The sequence below is a fragment of the Micrasema longulum genome, unplaced genomic scaffold (genome assembly GCF_059751315.1).
Source record: "Micrasema longulum isolate JH-2025_06_02 unplaced genomic scaffold, ASM5975131v1 h1tg002175l, whole genome shotgun sequence".
Lineage (NCBI taxonomy): Eukaryota > Metazoa > Arthropoda > Insecta > Trichoptera > Brachycentridae > Micrasema > Micrasema longulum.
This window is the reverse complement of record NW_028279340.1, coordinates 211759-231579: the sequence shown is the minus strand read 5'-3', so window position 1 is coordinate 231579 and position 19821 is coordinate 211759. Positions and strand designations below refer to the sequence as shown.

General features: G+C 32.3%; 2 protein-coding genes and 2 non-coding genes across 4 annotated transcripts in view; 2 read left to right on the top strand and 2 right to left on the bottom strand.

The window, feature by feature from the left end:
• Positions 1 to 17588, bottom strand: part of LOC148272847 (pancreatic lipase-related protein 2) — a 66182-nt gene extending 48594 nt beyond the window's left edge. The window contains exons 1-4 of the mRNA XM_088239498.1: positions 17099 to 17588; positions 12853 to 12952; positions 12406 to 12554; positions 252 to 318 (exon numbers count right to left, since the gene is read on the bottom strand). Of these exons, the coding sequence (XP_088095624.1) occupies positions 252 to 318; positions 12406 to 12554; positions 12853 to 12952; positions 17099 to 17150 (368 nt within the window). The 5' untranslated portion in view covers positions 17151 to 17588. The remainder of the gene's footprint in view (positions 1 to 251; positions 319 to 12405; positions 12555 to 12852; positions 12953 to 17098) is intronic.
• The window catches only part of LOC148272846 (uncharacterized), a 187087-nt gene that overhangs the window by 121001 nt on the left and 46265 nt on the right, over positions 1 to 19821 (top strand). The gene's annotated exons all lie outside the window — the stretch shown is intronic.
• On the top strand, positions 12697 to 12767 carry TRNAG-GCC (transfer RNA glycine (anticodon GCC)). Its single transcript has one exon. It is a non-coding gene; the product is annotated as a tRNA-Gly (tRNA).
• Positions 13364 to 13435, bottom strand: TRNAE-UUC (transfer RNA glutamic acid (anticodon UUC)). Its single transcript has one exon. It is a non-coding gene; the product is annotated as a tRNA-Glu (tRNA).

Here is a 19821-nt window from a genome sequence, read left to right as displayed (position 1 = left end):
ATTTTACGTGTTATGTCACAACTTGATAAGTTCAAAATTATTTGTAATTTGATACTTATGTTAGTTATTCAAATTTAAAAAAATTAAACCAGGAACAGTTTAATAACGGAAGCTTTTATATATCCTTTTCAAGATCAAATATAAAAGAAAGTGAAAGTGGCATTTTTCGCACATCCGTCATTGTTCTAGGATCACGACGAATTATAATGATATACAATTATAATTAATTAATTATTATACACATTTCTTACCAGGGTAAAGCAATGAGGGCTCCCCAGTCCACTAAAATTACGTTATAATCTCCGATAGAAAGGTATGCTGAAATGATAATAATAAAAAAAATTAGTAACTGCAAATTCAATAAAAAGGTTTTGTATTTATTTTATTTAAGAAGGTAAACATGAACAGAAAAATATAAAAGGAAAAATAATGAAACCCACTAAACCGCGAAACCGGCTTGTCAGCAGGTTTCTTATTTTTCATTTACAAAGAAAAACGTCAGAGAAATTATATAAATTTAAAAAGTAATGTAAACATTATTAAGAACTAAAAGCATACATATTTTTTCCAAAAAAAATATTTACAAAAAAATAAATAGATGAAACAAATAACTGCAAACGATCGATTTCTATAGATAATTTTAAGTGGAGATTTTTTGTTTATTTAGTCTAAAAATAGTGTAAACATAATAAATGAATGTCCTAATATTAACTTACATCTAATTATCAATAAGATAAATACTAATTATTAACATTTCTAAACAACATGGCAGAATACTGATTGAGAGAGTAAGAAAAGTGACTAAAGATAGAGTTTGGGATATACAAAGTAGATTTATGAATGGAAGAGGATGTATGGATCAAATATTTGCTCTGCGAAATATGACAGAAAAGTTCCTGGCTAAACATCAGAAACTTTTCTGCGCATTTGTCGATCTGCAAAAGGCATTTGGTAGAGTTGACAGAGAGAAATTGTGGAAGGTTTTATCGGAGTATGGAGTAAATGGTAACCTGACAAGGGCTATTGCGTCACTGTATAAGGACAGCACAGCATGTGTGAAGGTGAATGGGTCATTCACATCGTGGTTTAATATTACGAAAGGAGTCAAACAGGGATGTGTAATATCACCATGGTTGTTCAACATATACATCGATAACTGTATGAAAGAACTGAAAGATTTAAGAATGGGAGCAAAAATGAATGGTATAACGGTTAACTGTATTCTGTATGCGGATGATGCCGTGCTTCTTGCTAGCAGCAAAGAAGACCTTTAATTCTTAGTAACAAAAGTCTACGAGGTATGCAAGAAAAGCGATTTGCTTATGAATGTTGATAAATCGAAAGTGATGGTTTTTGAAAGGGATGAAAATATAACTAAATGTGAGATCAGCGTGAACGGAGATATTCTGAATCAGGTAGAAGAATTTGTGTACCTGGGAAGTATGTTTACTAGGGACGGAAAGGCCGATAAAGATATTGAAAGGAGGGTGAGTGCCGGGAACAGGGTGAACGGTGCACTAAAATATACTTTGGCAAACAAATGTTTATCGCAGGAGGCTAAACTAGCAGTTCACAACGGAGTTCTAGTTCCAACTCTAATGTATGGGAGCGAAGTATGGAATTGGAAAAATAATGATGAAAGTAGGTTGAATGCTGTCGAAATGCGATCCCTCAGGCGAATGTGTGGTAAAACGATGTATGATAGGTGCACAAATGTCGAGATCCGTGAAGTGTGTAAGGCTGAGACATGCATTATTGACAGAATTAAGAAAGGGGTGCTGCGTTGGTTTGGACATGTAGAGCGAATGGACAGCGAAAGAACGACTAAAAGGATCTACGATGCAAATGTTGATGGATGCAGAAAACGAGGAAGACCAAGAAAGACATGGCACGATCAAGTCCATCAAATACTTGAAGATGGACATGTCAAAAGTAGGAATAATCGGCGTGCGTGCATAAGAAGATGTATGAATGTAGAGGAAGCGAGGTCTGTATGCCAAGATAGAGTGTTATGGCTTTCTATCCTCTCTGCCTACCCCTACGGGGAAACAGCGTGATGGTTTGTTTGTTGTCTAAACAACATATTTACACTTGAAAGCTATGACGAAAAATATTGCAAAGAACAAAACATTTTCAATTTCAATTTTTAGTAAGAACCAGAAGATTTGTTGATATGGGTTCATGTAAAAAAAATTCAGAAGGGTAGTCGATGCTAAATTACTTAATCAAAGTACTTACTCATTGTAAACGAAGAAAATCATTCAATATAATGATTTTCGTTCACAAAAAACATTCAGCAGGTAATCTATATTTGATTAATGCTTTATTTTATTTTAAATTATATAATATATTATAAAATTGATTGATTTCACGTTTTTTGACATTGCGTAGGGTTCACCAATTGCTATGCATCTCTACTATTAATTTTCTTGATACCTATATTACGGTAAGATAATGTCTTTATATAAACGACAGTCCACCATGCTGTAAAGCGCTCACAGCACTCTCTCGGGGCAGAGAAAACGTTGCTATGACGGAATTGGTACGTAAACTATGAGCCAGCAACGCGTTATCTATCCCCTGGAGAGTGTTCAGAATACCAGCCCAGGCACGTATAAAATATTGCAGTAAAAATAAATATTTAACGTCTGGAATCGGATTCGGGTCCTCGGACATGGTAGGGAAACGCACCAACCAATACACCACAAGGCGGACTAATTTCCACTCGATTTTATTCATCTGTATTTTTACCCGAGAGTAGACACCGAGTGAAAATGAGTCGGGTTGTTCTATTTCACACAGAGATGTTTTTTTTATTTCGCCGAACGGGAACACACAAGTGTTTACAAACTCCCCTTATCAAGTTTCACGGGCGAAAATTTTCGTCTATTCACTCATTTTCCCAGATTTTCATTAACTTTCATTAAAATCCCAGTCTTTTAGAACTGTGTACGCTCAGCTTAAGGTAGTACAATTATTTTTTGCTGTGTGTTCTGTAAACTGTAAACAGCAGTAAAGTACTTGGATAAACGTTTACTGTAAGCCGTAAGCTGTAATGGGATCCGTCAAAGTGAACCAAGCCACCCCCTACCTTCCACTCTGCACCTACACAAGAAGGTGGGGATTATGTGTTCCACCAACAGCGCTATTTATACACCTTACTAATATTAGAATGTGTACACACCCACACCTTTAATATACACAATACACACATAGATATACAATAATATACATACTATGTACACTCTATACTCGATTCAAAGAAACTAAATCACTTTAGATTTATGTTTTCAGATATTTATTTATTTATTTATTAACGGACATTGTCCATGTATACAATTTATAGGGTTTAAATATTACAATAAAAGAATAGTTTAAAACAATATTTTGAGTTTGTCCAAATTTTTGTACACAAGGACTGGATTCAACTACCTGGGGAGCTGTTTATATTAACATATTACAACAGAGATGAAGAACATTACAAAGAAGGTAATAAGAAGTCCAGGCATCTACAGGGCTTATGACCTGTCATTGGCTGGTTTAAGTGGCCATTTTACACACTGTGTAGCACTCACCATTCTGCCCATATTTGCATATCTATATTCCTTAAATTTTTTCATCTGTTGGTGTTTGTGAAGTTAAAGAGCTGAAACCTTTATTATTTATGCGGGTGAGATTCAGGAGTTGAATCCAGTCCTTGTCTACGAAAATTTGGACAAACTCAAAATATTGTTGATAAATCTAAATTATTTTAATAAATCCTTAGGATGTGGCGAAAAAGAACTTTGTTTTTCTTAAATTAAAAAAAAATAAATTAATTTTATATATTTATATAATCACTTTGTAAAGCACCCTTGAGGTATTATATTAAGAAAATGGCGCTATATAAGTTATCCATAATAATAATAATAATCGGCGGCCTCCGTGGTGTAGTGGTTAAGACGCTTGACTCACAGTCGGAAGGTTCCGGCTTCGATTCCCGGTGGGGAACACAAAAATTAAATGTGATTTTTCTCAAGCCTGGGTGTTCTGTGATGTAATTCATCACTGTTATTGGGCCTCCTGGCCTGTTGTGGTGCATGGGTAAAATGAAAATGAAAAATGAAAAATAATAAGTAAAACGCCATAAAGGAAAAAATAACGCATATTTTTTTTGTGCAGCGGCTTAAAACAATCTTAGTTAAATTTTTAGTAACTTATTTAAGCTAAAATTAAATCACCGAATGTTAAAACTAAACTCGTAAAATTCCACAACTTTATTTTTAACCACTTATTTATATTTTTTCTACCGACCGGCTTCAAAGCTTCACAAGATTCTGTATCAAGGTATAGTACTTAATTAAATCAATCAATTAATTAAAGGTTTGTATACTTAACTAAATTAAATAAGTCTACCTTGATAAAGAAGCTCGTGTGGCTTTGAAACCGATTGGTAGAAAAAATAAAATAAGTACCTACACTTACATGTTTATAAATTTGTATAAACCACTTTAATTATGAGTTACACTTCGACCGGTTTCGAGGTTACTACGACATCGTCAGGAATTAAACTAACTTATAATTACACGCGTTGCTATTTATATCATAAAATATTGTATAAAAGATACAAAAAATTAAAGAAAGAAGATAAAATGAATCTGACGATGAGGTAGTAACCTCGAAACCGGTCGAAGTGTAACTCATAATGAGGAAGTTTAGTGGTTTTTTTAATTAATTATTTGTTTAAAGACTATTAAAATTAGTCAAAAAAAAAATTAAAAAATTATAAATCGTATTATCAACGCTACGATTTTTCAAAGTTTTGTATTTTTGAAATAACTCCGCGTGTGACGTCAGAGGTTCATTTCCGCTTATTCTCATTCAGCTCTTACCTTTGGTCCAGAAGCGACAAGTAAACCGGAAAGCTTCCATAGCTCTCAGATCATAGGTTGATTCACATGAACCAGTGACGTCATTCAAAGTAGTGCGTTTTTACTAAAATATTTTATTTTATTTTTTCCGTACATTTTCAAGAAACTTTGCACTACCAATTAATGTTCTAATTTTTACCCCGCACAAGAAAACATTTTTTGTATCCAATTTCCCGTAGGGCTGAAGTTCCTCATTAAAGTGGTTTATACAAATGTATAAACATATAAGTGTAAAATGTCATACCACAAAGTGTAAAATGTTTTTTCTAACAATAATAAAATAAAATAAGTGGTTGAAAACAAAGTTGTTTTATATTCATTTTATTATAATGAATAACCACAAAGTTAGTGCTTCAAATATAAAATTTTATAAACTTTTTTCATTTAAAAACGAACTTAAAGTTTATTTTTACCCAGTCAAGTTTATACCTCTACTCGACCTAAGCTCACGCGATACTTCAACAAGTGCAATAAAACTCACTTTAGATTTTAATTTAAACTTTCACTACTATTCATTGCGTTTTTTTCATTCATACTAATCTGAATACTCTAGCAAAATATACATATTATCATCTTTTCAGTGCTAAAAAATTGTGTTTATTCACATTTAGTTACATGGCATTTTTGTTACCCGCTAAGTCTAAGACTTTTTAGTGGAACACAAGTGTTTGAAACAGGTTTTTCTTTTACACTCGTACAGATAAAATACATTTAACATTTACTATAAAGGTACAAAGGAGGTATTTTTTGAGATTATTGAACAATCTTGGTGTAACGCAATTTATTGTTCGCTATCCGAAGTAATTTGTTATTCGGGGCGTTCCCCGAGTTCCGTAGTCGTTACTAGGGAACCTATAAATTTTAACATAGAATCAAGAATAGTCCAGAAGGAGCGTAGAATCATATTTGAATACATCGGACTGTGTCCAATAACTCCCCCACTATGCCCTACTTTCGCCGCGCGCATTCGTGACGTCGGCGTCGCCGCGTAATGTTGCTTGATGGGAAAAAAAATCATAACACAAATGTAAGGTAAAAAAAAGGCAATCTGTTAATTTCTCTAAAATTTTATTGTGCAAGCGGAAATGTTGATTGCCACAACAGAGTAGATAAGTAAAGGGTCATTTAATAAGAGTAATTGAATTTATGAACTTTAAACTTAAAATATAAAACAATTTTTATTTTACATAAAACGGATATTTTTATATCATGTTAAATAATATTTTATGTTTTGAAGATAATGTCGGTCAAATGCCCACAACAGAGGTGTTTAATCCGAGATCGAATTTTCTCTCATTCGATGAGCAAAGGGTAAAAAATTTTACTACTCTGGCAACACTAACGAAATTTCCATTTTGTTTCTTCGACAATCTGACAGATGGAAAAATAATTCAATTTTTAAGTAATGCATTTGTTATATAAACATTCATTTGCTAATTACACATTAAATGTGATTGCATCCTGTTTCTTTAAGATCTTAGCAGTATTTCTACACTTAAAATGACACAACACGGCATAGTTGAATTTGAATCAGGAGTTGAGTACTGAACGACGTCTACAAAGAAACTAATGGGTCAAAACGTAAACCTACTCATATATGAGTAGTTTAGTCGCCTTTTTTTTGACGTGCGTATGCGGTTTCTGGACTTCTTAATTCTATGGTTTTAAATCTAGTTTGAGTGTGTTTTTTTTATATTCCGGATCAACAGATTGATCTACAATCAATTTGAAGTCACAAAGTTGTTTAACCGACAGGACACAACATAATTTAAAATATACACCTTCACCCTCGCTTGTTTCGCCCCACGGATTACGCAATTCGGTTCAATCCACCTATCTGAGCCTCGATTATGATAAGAAGTTAAAATTTATCTGCAATTTTATCTACAAAGTAAAATTAAGTTTTTTGTATGAACAATAGAATACGTTTACTATTTTTTTAAGCATGTTCAATTACCGGTAACCGACGAAGACAATTTGAATTTTCATACAAATATACACACTTTCGTACATAAATAAATATCGATATTAGTTTATACCGTCTCAGTTTATATACCGATGAAGATAGCTGTTCATAATCGCGGTCCTGAATATTATAAATTTTACCCAGGTGAAACCCCAAACACCCGTGCGATAAAATCGATTCAATGAGCGAGGTACCCATATAATATAATATCTTAATGTCCTGAAAGTTTACTCTTTACTTTTTATGTTGTAAATAAATGAGCTATCCATCAATTTCAGAGTTTTGGGCATGCAACACTTTCAATGAATTATAATAAAAAAATTGATACTGCATTACTTTAATTTCGAAATTAATTGGATAATTATAATATGAAAAACATTTAAGTTTGTAAGTGAAAATTCTTGATGGAAGTTCATTGTAATTTATTATATAAATAGTGATACTTTAATCCACAAATTTGGAATATCCAGTGACCGGTTTCATCGCTTTCGTGACATCTTCGAGACTGGTATCTTTTTCAATGTATTTATACAAAATAGAGGTAAGGATAAATAATTTAAAAATGTATGAAAGTAAATTAAATAAAGTTATTTTTATCTTAAGGATCATTATCAATTTTTTTATATATTTTTTTGGGTTAACTAATGAGTTGATATAATGCTATTTTAATGAGTTTAAGTATTTTAAGGCACTAAAATTTTAGGCACTAAAAATAAAATACTTAAACTCGTCAAAATATCAACTCATTAGTTAACCCAAAAAAAAATATATAATAATTTACTTTCATATAATTTTGAATTATCTATCCTTACCTCTGTTTTGTATAAATACATTGAACTTCTTAATAAAGATACCAGTTTCGAAGATGTCGCGAAAGCGATGAAACCGGTCACCGGATATTCCAAATTTGTGGATTAAAGTATCACTCGTCTTTTATTTATTTATTTATTTATTTATTCATTCAAAATTACAAAATTAAATATTTATGAACTTATTAAAGCTTTTTAGGCTATGCCCGTGTCAAGCCACAATAAATAACAATAAAAATACATAGTAAAATTAATAAGATCAAATTATAATGACATAGAATCACAATCTAGAAAAAAAGGTAAATGTAATAAATAATCAAATTCCAAAGAATACAATGCAAAAAAGAAATTCAGAAATATTTTTTAAAATATAAATTATACAAATTAAGAATCACACATAATCAAATATACAAAATAGTGGTATCATTAAAATCAACAAAATAATAGTAAAATAAAGTAGTATTAAAAAAAAAAAAAACACAAAATAAGAGCATGATTTAAATCAACAGAAAAAGAATATATATATATACATATATAAAAGCATAATTGAAATGATAATTGAGTTATGTTTTCTAGAAATTCACTCAATTAGAGTAAGAAATATAAGGAATAGGAGCAATAAATCATATCGTCGTTGCGCCTGCAAAATCCGTCAAACGTTTTTTTTGCAAATTTCGGTTTTTTCCGCCCTGCCATGTAACAAGAAGAGACGGATCGGCCTATGAAACCCCTTTTTCGATTTTAAAGCTAGTTTAGAAAAATGCAAAATAAGCTATGTGTTTTCACTTGAAAAATGGCTTTCAAAATACACTATGAAGACTCCGTTCACATATCGCATTTTTAACTAAAGGGGAAAACTTACTATTGCGCCCGTTAATGGCACATAACGGAGTTTGCACCTACTCTTCCCTCAGAACGCTCTTTTTGCCAGTCTTGTTGTGACTTTTGACTCGCAGCACATACAATAAAACATATTTAAGCTATTAAGAACAGTGAAATTAATTAGTTTTTACTTTAACAGCTCGGTAAGTAACATAACAGTCTTTTTTTCGTTCAACTATCTCATATTAAAGACATTATAATAACCTTTTAGAACTTTTAAAAATGTATTTTATGATGTTTACCTAAGAATACTTGTGTTTTTATAGTATGATGTGCATTTATACATGAATAAATAACTTTTGCAGATATATTATGTGGTAATAATAACTTTAACTTTTGGCTTAAACCATGGATAGGTGCATATAAAATTGCGGATTTTATTTTTTATCATATGATTAGAAAATAATAATTGGCTGTTAGGTACAATATTTACCTTAAAAAACCGTGGAAGTTACGTTTATTGTTTGTAAATTTTGTTAAGCTATCGAATACAATTTTTCGTCTAGCTCAAACATTTTTTAAACATCAACTGAAATATTATGTACATACCAATCATTAAATGATTTTTAATTATATTCTTAATTATTTTACATTTTCCTTGATTTTGTTTTAAATGATGTGCCTGATCATAAACTTATAAGTATTTTAATACTTTTTTGTATTTGGGGCATTTATAATTGACAATTATGTATCCATTGGTTTGAAGCTTATAAATGAACTAATAGTTTGTTGTTTTGGTTACAATAGGTAACATACCTGTCTGCACCTAAATTTAGATCCTCTAGAGCTCAGCGATTAGTGAACACGGTTCTGAACGATCATCATGCTGAACTCCAAGAAAATCAAGCAAACAGCATTAGTCACACCACAACTGTTGATACAGAACAATCACTTATTGATATACCAATCCCCCTTAGCATTAATACTACCAATTTTACTGATTTCCATGATGTCGAAAATATGAATCCGAACGTGTCACATAATTAACACAATAATTTAAAAGTTTTGGAGAAAAACTCGGAGAATTCATCTCCGATTGTACTCTCGTCAATGAATAATGATGTCGATGGTGAAAAGGGACTGTTTAAAAGCTTCAAATTCAGATGAGAAAAGTAGTGCAGATAAACTGGGAACATGTAATTATAGGTTTATATTGAACCACGAAACGGAACAGTTTGAATGCGCTGATTCTAACTGCAACTCCGACGATGATCTGTTGACTAAATGAACCAAACACAGAGGATAAGCGAAAAGTGAATAAAATATTAAGAGTCCTGGGAGAAAAATTAAACGGTATTAAAACAGTTAGTGGGCATACAATTTTCGTCAAAAGAGCGCAAAGAAAAATAAGAGAAACATTGTGCAATTATCATGGTTTGAATATAATATCTAATGGATATTTTCTATGCGGGTTAGTTACTGAGCAAGCTCGCCAAAATGTGTTCAAATATTTCTGGAGCTTGTCAACCTTAAGAAGCTAAAAAAACCCATATTTTTGGGCTCGTGAATATCAGAAAAATAATCAAGAGGCGACAACAATCAAATGATATCAGTGCTTTGAAACCCCAAATTGGAGTCGGCTGCTTCTTACCCACGTTCAATGGTAAAAAAGTAAGAGTATGCGGAGATTTTTTCAACACTACTCTGGACATCACGAAAGATACATTTACCCAATGAATATCATCTAAACAGATAGATAACGGTCATTAGACTCAAACAGCTATAATACGAAATAGTCCCAGCACTTTTTAATCCGAGTCTGTGAAACAGTGGTTAGATCCACAGACTAAAGATGTAATACTGAAAGTTAGATCTTTCAATTGCCTAAAGTTTTGAGCCATTATTGCCACTCAACTAGTTCGAGAACATATATGGAGGATAAATTTAAATCGTAATCAGAAATGCATACAGTTTATACGTTCTGGTGTGCAGAGAAAGGCAAAACTCCCCTCCAAATCTTTTCGTGGTTTAAATATCAATTTTTAAACCACGCAAAGATCAATGCGACATATTATGTGTATCCTACAAGAAAGAAGAATTAAGAAACGAAGGATATTAACTTCACTCAAGTAAGATAAATGAGGCAAGAGATGCAAAGAAGCTGGCTATTGCATCTTGCACTGACCATCAAATAGTTGCAACAATGGATCTTTAGAGCACACAGCTTTGTCCAAAACGTTTAGTTTCTGCTCAATATTATTACCTTACATAATTTTACAATCTATGAAAATAATACGAAATATGTTTTTCCGAACGTTTGGCGTGAAGGTAATAGAGGTGTTACAGCCAATGAGTTTATTTATTGCATCATAGACTTTATAGAAGGAGAAATTCATAAGATATTTACAACAATCACTTATCGAACGGCTGCGCTAACCAAAACAAAAATAAAGTCCTCTGCAGTGCTCTGGCAGACGCAGTGCGTTGGTGCAACTTATTTTATAAAAGGGGCACACGATGATTGAGGTAGATAGCGTCCATTCGACCTTAGAAAAACAGTGTACTCCTCTTCATATTACGTTGACCGCATAAAAGCTAGACCATCCAAACCGTACATTATTAAGCATAAAGATTATAACTTTTCATGGCTTACGACACACTCTCCACTAATTACAGCACAATTCGACCAGGCAAAAAAGTTGGAGATCCTACTGTAACACAGATTAGAGGGTTGCTGTACAACTACGAGGAAATTATTGATAACTGAACACTACTGCCCCAAAGAAGGAGGCAAGATTTATATGCAATACCGCTACCATTGTACACGTGCCGAAAAAAATTGACAAGTCTATGTTTGAACAATTACAATCTTTAAACTTATATAGGTATGCATCGAGACTATCTATCACTTCTTTAACGATAATCTCAAATACTGATTTTTTAAATTATGGGTACTATCTTTGTATTTCAAAGATCTCAACAGTTTTAAGAAAAAATATGATTTTACTAGTAGGAAGTCGTAATTATTGTTTATTAAAATACTGCATTGAGAGGTTAATTTATTTTATCAATATGTTAACATCATTATTACGGTATTAATTATTACGAATGTATAAGAATAATGTTTGATTTGTAGTTTCTATTTTGTTTTTTACTTTCAACATGTTTATAATTTATTTTTTTTGTGGCTGCTTTTTTTTTGGGTAATTAGTTACTTGAACATCATGTATAAAACATTTTGTTTGATTATTTATCTATCTATCTTATTCTGCAAATGTTTATTTCTCTTTTACTCTATAACAATTTAGTTAGGTATATCAACTTTTGACTGGTGAAGATAAAGGTTTGTTCAAAACAGACTATTGGCTTGGTTAAATATGTCTTACGCATAAGTTCAAAATATAATTTAACAATAAAAAAACTAATCATTACCCATTTGTAAAACCCGCTATGTCAAAAAGACGCGTTCATTAAAATCCGCTATGTGCTGCCTCTACTACAAAACGGATTTTAAGACTCAAATTAAACCAGCTATGTGCCTTTCAGCCACAAAAATTTTCACTAAGGCTTTAATATTAAAATATCATTTTATAAAACATCATTATGCTATATCCGACGTAAGGCTCTAATTTTTTGTTTATTTGCTTTTTAAAAAATGCGAGACACCATTGAGTAAATCAGTTTTTTCCTTCTCCTGAAAAGTTGTGTTTTTTTACATAGCGGATTTTGCAGGCGCAGCGACGATATGCCAAATAACAGTACGTACTAAATTAAATTATACATAATAAGAAAAACATAAAAATTATAATAAGAAATTAAAATATGGATAAAGTAAAATGACTGTTTAAAATTATTAATAATAATATTAATTTATAATTAGGCAAAGTTTTTAACGTACCATCTCTAAGTTTCGAACCACTTTGTCCAGGAGCGACCTCTGTGAACCCATGCAGGTATACAACTGTTGGTCGCTTTGCATCAAATTTTGTCTCACTTGAAAGACTATTGCTGGATAAAAATAGTTGCTCTGCGGTTGTGGGATTCTTTCTGAAAACAAAATTGATGATCGCCACATCGCCACGGTTTTAAATCATTCTCAAAAATGTAGATATTTGTCAAGAAAATATATTTTATAAGTTTGTAAGTGAAGTGCATTTTCTTATTTGTTGATTTGGCTGTTAACATCGAAGCATCGGTGGTTCAGTGGTAGAATGCTCGCCTGCCACGCGGGCGGCCCGGGTTCGATTCCCGGCCGATGCAGAATATTTTTTTTTGAACTACTTTTTAAAATTTATTAATTACTTTTAAAGAAATCGTTTTACACCCGTTATTTTTTTTATTTTACCTCGTGTACAGCAGAAAACGAATATCCTTTTCATCGTCAATGGGGCAGCATTTAAAACATTCTCCCTTCGGTAGGATGTTTATTTTGATCGGTGCATAAGCTGTAACATAAATAAAATCATTGCATAACTTAAAAAAACAAAATTGGTAACCAAAAATCATTGTTAAATGACATAGTTCAATGATAGTTTTTTTTATAGGGCATTTTTAGGCTAGCTCCAATCTGTTATTAAATTAAGTTATAATAGGAAGCGAGGAACTAGAATCCCAACCGTCCATGGGATATGTAGCTACTAGCTACAAGACGTGTTAAGATATTTACTGATGATCTTCACAAAATAACGCTATGTAAATTATCCACAATAATAATAATGGTGATAGACCATTTCGATAGATTAAAATAATTATAATCACGGTTTTTAAATTGTAAGTAGGTATATGCGAATTTTCGATTCACTAATATAAATATTGCGTTAAAATAAAAATAAAAGAAGAAAAAAACACCAAAAAACTTCCCGTACCGGGAATCGAACCCGAGCCTCCTGGGTGAAAGCCAGGTATCCTAGCCACTAGACCATACGGGACACTGGGTGAGTTGACGTAAATGTTTTATATAAATATATTTATATGTGTTTTTTTTTTTAAATGGGGATCGGTGCTATACAAGCTCCTGACATCACTGCGGCATATGAAAATCTATTGAGGCAGCTCTTCGTGAGTCATTGCTTTTCTTCCTTACCTAGTTCTTTGGAAAGCCTGGCCACTATGTGGAGGCCGAGAATTCTTATTTAGCTAAATCTCTCCTTCCAAGCTCAGATCCATAAAATATCTGACTATTACTATTAGGGGGGGGGCGAGCTCTTTAACATCCTCAGGTTTAACTGGTGGTCCCCCGAAGATGCGGCTTCTTTAATAATATAAAGCATCACATTCGCATATATTGTATACAATTATTGTTTTGCCCTTGTTTGTCTTTGCTAAATAGTTTTATGTTATTTTTGTTCAGTTTCTTGTATTTATGTTTCTTCATGTAACTGTTGTAATTGGCTTAGGCCGTATGTATATAATAAATAAATAATGTCCATAGGTGTTTTTTTATCTGCACTGCAAAACCTACATTTAGAAGTTTCAGAAAGATTCACTATAGCTAGGTGTTTATTCAATCTGCAGTGCCTGGGCGGGCTCTAGTAATAACCCTGCACTTGATTTCGTCTTTCATAAGGTCGAAAGCAAACCTTTGCAAGTACCCCTTCATTAGTTCTTTCATGTGGTGCTGACCAGGTACCTTTCGACAGCGCATCATGCTCTGCTTCCGGGCCCATGACCTAAGTTCACTGACATATCAGCCTTATGGATTAAAATATTTTAAAAAGTATAACACGAAAACGTACTGTAAGTATGTACTGTTTATTTACACCAAGGCTGCATTCAACGAGCATGCATATGCTACCAAAAATTGAAGGATACTCATTTTTTGAATGTAAAAAGGTTTGTATTTTAACGTTAACATCAACATTGGTTTTTAATAGATCCCAATAAGGTTATTTCCTTAAATTATTTATAATTTTATTTATACCCATTTTCACTGGATTTTTAGGAACGAAAAGATAATAATATTAACTCACGTTTATTATAATTAAAAAACGTATTCTTTGCAGAGCATCACTGTAACTGAAAAGAGCTTTGCAATTGCGCCGCTAGGCGTAGTTTGACGTTTACAAAAAATAATATTTATATATCAATATTCATTGTTTTAAGTCTAAACTTAAACTAAACTTAACTAATTAATCATTCATGAACAAATATTTACCAATGAAAATTACACAATTCTTTTTATAATGTCAATCTAAAAGAAATAGGTGCGAAGGTTTTCACGGTCACTGTTATCAATGTGTTTCTTTTTTATCCAAAAGGTTTTTACACGTTTTCATGACACAAGTAGGCATTTTTGTTTCGATTCGAAACGTCACGCCAAGCTGGCGGTCGAAGAACGACTAAATACGCGTCGGGCATGACTGAGTATTAGGGCATGAGTTAAATGTCATAATTTTTTAGGGCTCAGTTCATCACGAGGAGCACATTTGGGCAACCCACAGTAGGGTTCAGGGTCTGTTGGGGCTGTCTCAGCTCCAGCCTTATCAATAAGGTATTTCCACTATTTTTTTACAAAAAAATATGATGATAACGGTACTAATATTTTATTCGTGCGACGCCGATGTCGGATAAATTGTCTACGTCGGTTTAAAATATACATATTTTGAATTACCCGAAAACGAGCCGTTTCGCGTTCTGTGGGACAAACGGCACGAATGACGTTTTGGCGCCAAACTTGTACGCAATGTTTATTACGAGCGCATTAGGCGGTCATAACGCGTGACGTCAAAATGACGTGATGTCAGCTGCGAGCCGTTTTACATGCGCTCATTTTTAAACTCGAAAATTATAAATGAAAACTTGTTTTGAATACATTGATAGTTATATCATTAGAATCATAAAAATCTGCTCTAAATATACATTATATTTTAAACGTTATTCCCGACTTGTTAAAATACGCTATCCGTTAGTTTCCTAGTTACCATCGATGTGTGAGTGTCCAGGTACCCAAATCAATGTTATGCTGTTACAATCGCCGAGATAATTAAGCGTCTGTAGGCAATTTAAGGTTAATTTAGAATGAAAAAGTTCAGTGCCACGGGAAGGTGGATATAAAAAAATGTTTTTTTACGCGCGGTACAAAACAGTGCATTTAACTGTACGGCGAAATTTCTCGAAAATATATAAAAAATATTTTCATAAAAATGTACTACTTTGAACTACGTCACAAGTTTTGCCAAATCAACCAATGATAGAGTCTTGGGATAGATTTCCGGTTTCCGGGAAGCAAACTCACCAGTCAGGACAACTCATCGACGACTGGTGACGTCATGGCGGAGTAATTTCAAAATTACAAAACTTCAAAAAATCATTCCGATGATAATACGATACGCAAAAATATATTTTTTAAATTGGCTTAGTTTGATAGTCAATTAACAAACAAAAAAAACACCTGAATATCCTTATATCAATAGATCTACTCAACCGATTAGATCACGAGACGGACGTTAATTTAAAAAAAACATCAAAGTAAAAAATTTTAAAGTTTTATTATAATTGGATTTTTTTTAAATAAACTCAAACATATTCTAGAAAGGGTAACTATGATTATATTTTGTCGTGTAGTGTAGTGTAATTTATATCCAGTAAATGTGAAAAAAAAACACTCAGGTCAGTATTCTAGGTAGCTAGCTAAATAGGTAGTAGCCACTTTTGTTTGCTTAGTCATTCAAATTATACAAATAATGCACTGTTTGTTTATCTAATATTTATTGCTGGCACAGACTTCTGAGAAATGTACGAGTATATAGGCTCAAATAAATCACTCTTAGGTTCAGTTGCATAGAAAAAAGTTAAATATTTTTTACATTTTTACTATGTAAATGTTCTTTATGTTTTGTTTTTATTTTGGGTGGCTTAAATAAATTTGCTACGTAGCTTTTAACCCCCCAAGTACTTTATAATTTTAAACTACTATGTATTTATATTTATTTTATATTTGTGAGAAAATGTGACTTTTTTACTAATCGATTTTTAAGGAAAAAAATGTTATAGTAATTCGAATTAAAATATTCTGAATCAATGGATGAAAAATGAATGCAAACGTTCATCACGTTTTAGTATAAAATTGAATAAAATGAATTGTAATTAGTAAAAATGCAAAATTCACAATGTATTCCGTATGGTATTTTGTACAGAAATTATAAGTAAAATTGATTATTTATAAAACTTCAAGTACAAAGATACATTTACTTTGACGGGTTTATAGCTCAAACAATATCTTCCAGCTAACCAAAAAACAGATTGGTCAAAAGAAAAATTTGTACTTTATAAAAACGAAGAAATACGTCCATTTATTTTCAAATTGCGGCTATTTTTTAGCGGGCAGATACAGCTTGCATATATAAACTTACTAATAAAAATGCTTACAAATACATTACATCAATGTGAAATCAGGCCAGGAAAGAAAAGGGATACAAAAAATTATTTCCTGATGACTCGGCTTGTACTAATAAGACGAGATTATATTTTGACATTCAACTGAGATGGAACACATAAGTATGTTTTTATTACAAAATTTAATTACAGTGAAACAATTTTTAAAACATTTAAAATTTTCGCAATTCGTCTATCAAAATAAACCGTGAACTTACCTAATAAAACCGTGGAAATTTGGCAAACGGTCGCCGTAAAGAGGTTGACCATTTTCTTTCGTCCACGTTTTGGTACACTTACTTTGGTACACCTTGAACACTTGGTCACCCGCGAGTCGAATAAAGTACAATTTCTAATTTTTTCAAGTATTTATGGCGACACTTTTCTGACAAGCTAAATGCACTTTTCTCGGCATTTCCCAACGCAAACGAAACCAGACAATCACAAATAATGTAAGATTTTATCACATTGTAATAGTGATAAAAAAATCAACATTCAATTGTTTTGATTATTTTTTTAATCCACTGTCCCTGTATCTATGCCCCCGGTTGACTTTGCGTTTTTCTTGACATGTGAGATTAATCTCTTTTCGTGGTTTCTCCATAAACCGAAGATCGAGACTGATGGTGATCGAAGCCGGCGAAACGTCAAATAAAATGTTCCCGCGTAATTCGGGCGGCGATTCGCGCCATTCGGATTATTGCGAATGCCATTGTAGGAATTTATTGCGGCCGATCGAGAGTGGGGGCGCTCTGTGGAGGGGGGCGGAAAAGCTCTAGACTGAGAAAAGCGGGCGTGTTTCCTGATTCGAGAATCATTCGGATCATCAATTATTTCTGCTGGCATCTCAAGGTCAAAGGCATTCGCCTCAACTATACACACATGCACAATTCAGGGCTGAAACAAATTTTTTTTTTTTTTATTTCTGAAAAAACTGTGCTATTAATTACCGCTTTGTTATACGGATATAATGGTGCGTAAAACACATAGGTTTGACTTAGTAAGAGTTATTGTTTTTACGTGAGATGTTTTGTGTGGTCCCGGATCTGGAGGTCCGAGGTTCGAATCCCACTCTACCACAACTCGTTTCCCATAAAAAAAAAGCTCGAAAATTTATGTACTTGGGTAAATCATAAGAACGCAAAAATACATTTTTTGTAAAAAAATAAATATTTTCATAATCATCATTCCATGTCCGCTCTCTAGTTGGAGCGTATGGTGTCGACAAACGGCTCCCAGGTATGTCTGTCAGCTGCCAACCCCTGTGCGCGCAATTCATGTTACCAGAATTGTGCAACTGAATATTTTTTCTGTCTTATGAAGTAGGCAAAACGATTGAGAATTTTTTATCGAGCTAGGTACGCGGATCGCTCATCTTCATAACATTATACTGATGTAGATACTGAATGGTGCATAAGACACTGCACTCTCAGAAGGTATCCTTATCACCACGTCACATTTTACTTTAATTTATTCATCCATCGTAAGTCTGATAAATGCACACTCAAAATTATGCTGCGTAGTCTGGTTATCACCCCTATCGGGGAGTTCATATAAAAGTCGGCTTTAGGCTTTTACAATAATGATATAAAGTTTTTTATCAACCATGTCAACCCTGATACGTAAACACATTACCTGCACATGCAGAGCGTATTTTGCATCCGTTGCAGTTTATTCGATGCATTATTTTGTTCATTATGTATGCTTGTAGCAGCCGTCCTACGAGTAGTTATGTATTAAAGGGAAATATCGATAGTTATCCATTTATAATGGCGATGAAAATGATCGCATGCAAAAACGTACTTTGAATTTAATTTAAACGTATATTATTGAAACAATTTTTAATTTTTTAATCTGATTAGGCAAATCCGCCTTGATTTACATTTAAGCGTGACCTAATTTTATTCTTTTTTAATAATGTATAAATTTTTCACTAGAATCATCTGTTCAAAAAGGTACAGTGCCGTTCGAATCTTCAAAAACTTCATGTTTTAGTGACAGAAAGCTTTCAAATAAAATATTTTAATATGTCTACTTATATACATATAATTTTCAAAAGGCATTTTTCAAATTGATTGCACCAACTTATGAATACAATCAGAGACATACTAATGAATTATATAAATAATTAAATGTTTTACCAGTTAAGGGTATTTTATGGAGGAAAATTATTTTTCAAAAGATGTTAAGCTCAACGTACAAAAATAAATTAGAATACAGTTATCTAACAAAATTTACAAAGTAATTTACAAAATTTACAATTAGCAAAGTTAGATTATATTATTCCTAAAATATTTCATATGCCGCCATTTGACTTGAAAACATGTTTTAACAAAAATAAAATTTTGTTTTTATTACGTGGCTAGAAGACAGAGTTTCCATATTGATTTATTATTTATGTTTAACTTTTATTAAAACAACTAAATATTTTCGTCTTTCGTTAAATACATTTTTTTATTTTTGACGTTTTCTTTTTCATTTTAGATCTTAATTTGAATGTGCACTTTTAATTTATTTTCTTTTGTAGATATAGATTAATTTTTTGGTTTATTTTGTTTTTCTTTTTTTATCTGTTACATTTTAATTTTTTTTTTCATAACTGTTTATTGAATATTCAATAGACTGAGCTTATCGTTGCATTTAAATACGTTTTATTGAGAATTCGCCCATTAATAGAGCGATTCGCTTGCTGAACACGGCTTCTGCGGATAATGTGGATCTATTTTTCTGTACATATCGGCAGTTTAGCAGCAATTTGCTCTCTTACGTGTTCGGTTAAACAGCTCGTAAAGTAATGCAGACTAAAATTGAAAGTAGTTATGCAGAAAGAAGCCAGTCCAAAATTTTAAAAATATGAGATATTGGTGTTATCGGGTACCGCAAGGTCAATTGTATGTTCTGCTTAAAACAGCCAGGCTGCTTTCATTAAAAAAATCTGTTA